The 6,417-nt window shown below is 53.8% G+C and overlaps 1 protein-coding gene across 4 annotated transcripts in view; it reads left to right on the top strand.

Moving 5' to 3' along the window:
* Positions 1 to 6,417, top strand: part of SIRT2 (sirtuin 2) — a 32,949-nt gene extending 26,532 nt beyond the window's left edge. For 2 of the 4 annotated variants that reach the window (XM_023537927.1, XM_023537926.1), the window contains exons 8-15: positions 2,353 to 2,482; positions 4,207 to 4,266; positions 4,523 to 4,578; positions 4,754 to 4,830; positions 4,914 to 4,965; positions 5,624 to 5,694; positions 5,842 to 5,908; positions 6,028 to 6,417. In XM_023537927.1, the coding sequence (XP_023393695.1) occupies positions 2,353 to 2,482; positions 4,207 to 4,266; positions 4,523 to 4,578; positions 4,754 to 4,830; positions 4,914 to 4,965; positions 5,624 to 5,694; positions 5,842 to 5,908; positions 6,028 to 6,183 (669 nt within the window). In that variant the 3' untranslated portion in view covers positions 6,184 to 6,417. The remainder of the gene's footprint in view (positions 1 to 2,352; positions 2,483 to 4,206; positions 4,267 to 4,522; positions 4,579 to 4,753; positions 4,831 to 4,913; positions 4,966 to 5,623; positions 5,695 to 5,841; positions 5,909 to 6,027) is intronic. The other 2 variants (XM_023537928.1, XM_023537929.1) reach the window with 2 other exon arrangements.

Below are 6,417 nucleotides of genomic sequence, written 5' to 3' on the forward strand. Positions count from 1 at the left end.
GAGGAATCAAGGACTGGACAGCTCTCAGCTGGGGGGCGGGGCAGAGGAGGCGTTTGCTTTGAGGCATGTCGAGGTAGAGATGCTCGTCAGACACCCACGTGGAGATGTGGACAGGCATTTGGATGTAAGAGTCTGGACTTGAGCTGGAGTTTAAAATTATCAGACAGGATGAGATCACAGGTCCTAGAATGAGAAGCCAGGGCTGCTCAGCGGGCTCACTTCCCAGCTCTGACAGGAGGCAAAATCCCCTGCCCTTGACCACAAAGCACACCAACTGCCCTCTATTTTTACCTGAGAGCCAATACAAATCCATTCTGGGGTCAGAGCATCCTGTGAGGCATCCCCCCCCCACACACACACTTACAATATTTAATGCATGGAATTTAACTACATGTAATATTCAAAATGGCATATTACCTAAAATAGACAAAGGTGGAAAAAATCTTTCCACTCTCACATTTCGTGAAACCACTTTTTTCAAACCTGTCACCTTCCTCGACCTCAGCCACTTTTTGAGTCATTGACCCAGTTTTTTGGAACACATTGTCTTCACTCTTTTCTGAATTGTGACAATGCAGCACTTCTGAAGTGATGTATGATGCTATTTTTATCTCGATACATAAGTATCCATTCAAACATGAAAACAGTTGTCCTGTTCACTCAAATCACTATGATCTCCGCAGCAAAACATTCTTTTAAATATATATATATGGGGTTTATACTGCGCGTAGGGTTTGGGCTTGGCTTTCTTTCACCTGACCCCTTGTCTTGGAAGACCCTTCCATATCCGCAGCCACACAGCAGCTTCATTTTTTCAAAAAGCTGCAGTCGGCGATGTGTCAATCAGGGATGCGATGTTTGGAAATAAAAAGGGAACCAAGGTTTAACAATGAGGAGATTTCAGATGAAAATCAGACTTCAGCCTCCTCCTGAAAATTGGGAAGAGCTGGCTGCATGCACCCTAGGTGGCTTTCCTGGGCAGAGCTGTGGCTGGAGCTGAGTGGCCACTGCCCACCCCTGCCCGGGGCCGCCTCCACCCCGTGGCCTGTTTCCTGCCAGGCACCGGGGCCAAATGGCAGTTCCTGCGTATCACCACGTGTTCAGTGCTTGTCCTTGAGTCCAATACTTCCCTGGGCCGTAGCACCCAGCTCCCAGCTCCCTTCCTACAAGCCACTACTGTTGGCTCCTTTGTGCATGTCCTTCGAAGATGTTCTATACTTAGGCAGATACACAAAGTCATAGGTGTTTTTTCACATCCTATACACACTGCCTTTGTGCTTTTGTGCCTTGTAACATCTTGGAGAGATCATTTCATATCAGTACATACAGGTCAGCCTCATGGTTTTTGTTTGCTTGCGGTTTCTTGATTAAACGTGGCATCAAAGAATAACACAGTCATTTAGGCAGTTCTTCTAAATGCTATTGAGTTATTTGCACGCGCACTGCTTACTCACGCGTGAGGGAGTCAGTCAGTAGACTGAATCAAGTAACAAAGGGAAAACTAGGATTTCTGATAGAGCGGGAAGAGGAAAAGCTTCAGAGGGTCTGGGAACAGTGACTTGTCTGCATGTTTTGGGTATGAGCTGATTGCTGGCAAGGAGCAGAGAGGGCGGTTGAGGCTGTTGAGAAGGAACCCTTCCGATCATTCATGGAAAACTTGTCGGTTCAGCCGTGGGCCACATGTGACAGGCCATCTCTCTGTGACATCTGCTAGTGTCCTCCGTCACCACCTGCCTCATGGGCAAACAAAAGCTACTCCAGAGGGGCTGTTTGTTTTGAGGGAAAAAGAGAGAGCACAAGTATCTTTGTGGAAAAGAATAATCTTGTTTTGTCAATTGGGAAAGTATCTGTGTCTTAAAAGAATACAAGTCAATTTGCCATCTATGAAGCTGACCTCAGTAAGAAACTCAGCTGCTAAATAGGAAAACTGCGTGATTAAAACCAAATAGTCCCCCCACCACACACGGCCGTGGAGGTTGGGTGCTGCACAAAGACCCCTCTCTGAGGGGCTTTGTTTACAATGGAAACTAGATTTGTACATTTATTTCAACAGATTTCTGGCAGGTGGCACTCAAGTGTGTGGTTCTAACAAACAAGTTTTCTGAAAAATGGAAGCAAAGTGGCCTGAATTTGTAGAAAAACGCCAAGAGGGCTCGTGGTGGCCATCGGCCTGGCTCATGGCTGTTTGGGTTTGGGCCCCCGCCTGGATGTGTCCACAGCTTTTACCCTTTCGGTGGCACGGTCAGAGGGAAGAGGTTTTGGACACACCCTGCCCCTTACCTTTCCCTCCTCACCTCATCCCCCAAGGGCTGTGGTTCACTCCCTGCCCTCTGCCCTCCGCCCTCCTTCCAGAACATAGACACTCTGGAGCGAGTGGCGGGGCTGGAGCCCGAAGACCTGGTGGAGGCCCACGGCACCTTCTACACGTCGCACTGCGTCAGCCCCCTCTGCCGACAGGAGTACGCGCTGAGCTGGATGAAAGGTGAGGGCCCGGAGGGCACCGGCCGGGCAGGCCTCCCGCCCACCGTCCGCTCGTCAGCGCCAGGAATAGGGTCACTGGCCTGTGGGCACCACACAGCTCCATGGCTCTTCTCAGTAGATAACGGCAGCCCCCAAAGGCTTGAGGCAGAAACGGGGTTCCGTGCTCCCAACGCCACCTCACAGACAGGTTATAGTGGACACGAGCTCCACGCACACACAGACACGTGTTAGCAGAGAGGCCCCCAAACAGTCGCACAGCCTGTTCCATGAGGTCATGAGACCCTAGCTCTTTGTCCTTTGAGGGGCGCTGACCCCGTCTTACGTAAGGTGCTCATCAAGGAAAACGGAACGAAATTTTAACAAGAGCAGAACTGTCCAATAGAACTTTCCGAGGTGAGGGAAATAAATCTTCCATTTCTGCATTGTCCAACATGGCAGCTGCTTGCGATGTGTGGCTACTCCGCCACACTTGAAATGTGGCTAGTAGGAGTGAGGAACTGAATTCTAAATGTTATTTCATTTTTATTAATTTAAATTTAAAAAGACGGCCATGTTGGATGGCACCACAATTCAGTTAGCCCATTGGATTCAGGCAAGCAGAATCGATGGTGTGTGAAGCCGAACACAGGCCTGGCTGGGGGTGAAGCTGGGGCCGCCCCTAGGGGCCTGCTAAAGTCATAGTCCTCGTTCATGTAAGGGCAGAGTGTCTATAAAAAGAACAAAAAATCCAGCCAGTCCACGTTTCTTGAATGCCAACAAGAGCCTATTTCTGACATCCATTGTGCTGATTAAGAAGTCACTTATTTCACCCATGGAAACCCGTTTCTGACATTCTTTATGCTGACTTCACAAAGCCTCCGGTGTCCATGGCAGACAAGGACAGCACTTGTGGTAGGGCCTCTGGAGTGTGGCCTTTCTGATGCCACGCCAGCTGACCGCCCCTGGGGTGACGGGTCCTGAATAGCCAGCCGCGTGCAGCTGGGAGTAGTTACAATTAACATTACCCCATTATGGTCACTCACAGCGGTATCCCCTGCAGCACCCCCAAAATAGCAAGCCATCAGTGCAGAAATGTTTTAAAGTAAACGACAGGCATTAAAACAGTGCTCTGTGAATGTTTGTTGAAGGAATGAATGAGTGAATGAATGAGTCTGTGTGTTGCAAGTGACAGAATGCGTTCAGATTTCCTTAAGGAGCATGATTGTCATAAGGATTGTGCGTGTGAGTCAGGGGTGGGGGGCCAGTCACAGAACCCAAGTGTGGGAAGCAGGTGGGCCTAAGGATTTCTACCCATCCCAGGATCATCTGCGTATTCTTCCTTCTCTCAGCCACCTGGCCTGAGGCCACCAGGCATCTTTGGCCCAGGATGAAATAGGGCCGCCCTCAAAGACCCCCTGAGTCCAGTCCCCGGGGAGTGGGGGGTTGGGGAGTGCAGTGGTCCCTGTTAGCGATAAGTCTGCTCATTTGTTTATTCTTTCCTTTAGTAGCTATAGACTGATACCAGGAGCCACCCTTAGACTCCTGGGGCATGGGGGTAGGTGGGGACAGTTCTCTGAGAAGAGGGGTCCTTCCTGGGCAGGGCAGACACCCCAGAAGGTTCCTTGGTGACTGAGGCATGTTTGTGTTGACACCGAAGGAAAGAGCATGGGGAGGCAGCAGGGCAGGCTGCAGCCCGCAGCCCCCAGCCTCTCCCCTCTTCCCCTCCTCCCCCTTCTCCATGCCCAGAGAAGATCTTCTCCGAGGTGACCCCCAAGTGTGAGAAGTGTCAGAGCGTGGTGAAGCCTGGTGAGCCTGGGGCCAGACTGGGAACCCCCAACCCCTTCCCAAGAAGGTCACACGCCACCCATCCCGCCTCTGATCACCTCCTCTCCACGGAGAGGGTCCTGTAGCCCTGGCCTGTCCCCCGCTGCCCCACACCCTGCCCAGCCCTCGGGTCTGCCTTCTGCTCCAGCTGTCCTTGCCTCCGATTCCGTGTCTGCCTCCCTGTTCACTGTCCCTTTCTGTCCTGTGTTGTCTGTCTGTTCGTCTGTCTCCACCTCAGATGTTGTGTTCTTTGGTGAGAACCTCCCAGCGCGTTTCTTCTCCTGCATGCAGTCAGTAAGTGTCCCCAGCATCAGCCTGCACTCAGCCCATGTGGGGACAGCCTGGGTCCTGCCCTGGGGTGGGTCACTTCCCCAACTAGCTTCGGGTGGGCATGTAGTAGAGGGCAGGGGACTGCGGCCCAGCCTCAGAGGAGGGTCCTGGGGCCCTCATGGCCTCTCCCCCTTCATAGGACTTCCTGAAGGTGGACCTGCTCATCATCATGGGCACCTCCCTGCAGGTGCAGCCCTTTGCATCCCTCATCGGCAAGTAGGTTAGGGGCGGGAACGAGGCGGGGTGGGTGCTGGGGGGGCCAGGACGGGTCCTCGCCACTCAGCTCACCATCCCCCCAGGGCACCCCTCTCTACTCCTCGTCTGCTCATCAACAAGGAAAAGACTGGCCAGGTGAGTCAGCTCTTATCACATCCCCCCGTTCTTCCCCACCTCCTCCTCATGTGGGTCCCCATTTCCTCCCACTGGCTTCCTAGGAAGAGACAGGTCTCTAGGGAACCCAATAGTTCAGACCCCTCAGCTCAGGACCAGGGATTCCAGAATCTAGAAGAGTCGGTCAACTTCCAGGCTGCCCTGACTCTAAGATTCCACAGGCCTCTGGGCCAGGATCCTTTTGAGCAGATGATAGAATCCCAACTCAGAGCGACTTAAGCCAGTACTGGGATGTTGCTCTTCCTGGGACTGAAGAATCAGGGCTAGCTGGAGCCCAGGCCTTCAGCGCTGACATCAGAGCCACCTGCTACCTCTCGGCTCGCCCCCTCCCCCAGGTGGCCTCACCCTCAAGCACGGGCTCCCTCCTGGGGGGCGATGTTTCTTCCAAGGGGCAATAGCATACCATGTGCCAGACACTGTTGTAAGCACACTCCCTGTACCAATGCACTGACAGTACCACCCTAGGAGTGGGTTTATTGATCACCCCCACTCTACAGACAAGGAGACTGAGGTTCAGAGAGGCCCGCTCACTTGAGCAAAGTCACAGAGCTGGGGTACAAACCCAGGCCACCTGGCTCAAGGGTCTGTGCTCCTAGCTCCCTCCCCCCGCTTCCTGCAGACTGACCCCTTCCTAGGAATGATGATGGGCCTCGGAGGAGGCATGGACTTCGATTCCAAGAAGGCCTACAGGTGAGGCCTGAGTCTGCTGTGTGGGCTGGGGCCTACAGGGGACAGGTCCAAGAGGGGAGGGAGGGCATAATGGTACATGGACAGGGCAGAGTTGTCAGGCGCCCGGGACAAGCCTGGACACGCCTGGACTCTCTCACCTGCCCGCAGGGACGTGGCCTGGCTGGGTGACTGTGACCAGGGTTGTCTGGCCCTTGCCGACCTCCTCGGATGGAAGGTGAGGAGCCTGGACCACCCCAGCCCATCCTGAGCCCAGTCCCTGGATGCCTGTCCCATGTTCCTCTGACCCCATGAGGCATGGTGACCTCTGACCCCTGGGAACTTTGTCCCCTGTAGAAGGAGCTGGAGGACCTGGTCCGGAAGGAGCATGCCAGCATAGACGCTCAGTCGGGGTCCGGAAGCCCCAACCCCACCACTGCAGCTTCCCCCAGGAAGTCCCCACCTCCTGCCAAGGAGGAGGCCAGGACCACGGAGGGGGAGAAACCCAAGTGACAGCTGCTTCTCCAGGCAGGATGCCAGCTCCTTTAGGACACATGAGCCCCAAGCAGCCCTGGCTCCCCTTAACTTGCAGCTCTTGTGTGGGAGCTCAGAGCATTCCCTCAATCCCATAACCGCTCCCTCCTCAAACTGGGGTTCCAGCCCTCCCAACCCCAGCAAACTTCTAAAATCTCCTGAGGGCTGAGGCTCGGGCAGCCCATCTCTAACAGCTTAGAGCCTCTAACCACC

Source organism: Pteropus vampyrus, unplaced genomic scaffold, assembly GCF_000151845.1.
Source record: "Pteropus vampyrus isolate Shadow unplaced genomic scaffold, Pvam_2.0 Scaffold203, whole genome shotgun sequence".
NCBI lineage: Eukaryota > Metazoa > Chordata > Mammalia > Chiroptera > Pteropodidae > Pteropus > Pteropus vampyrus.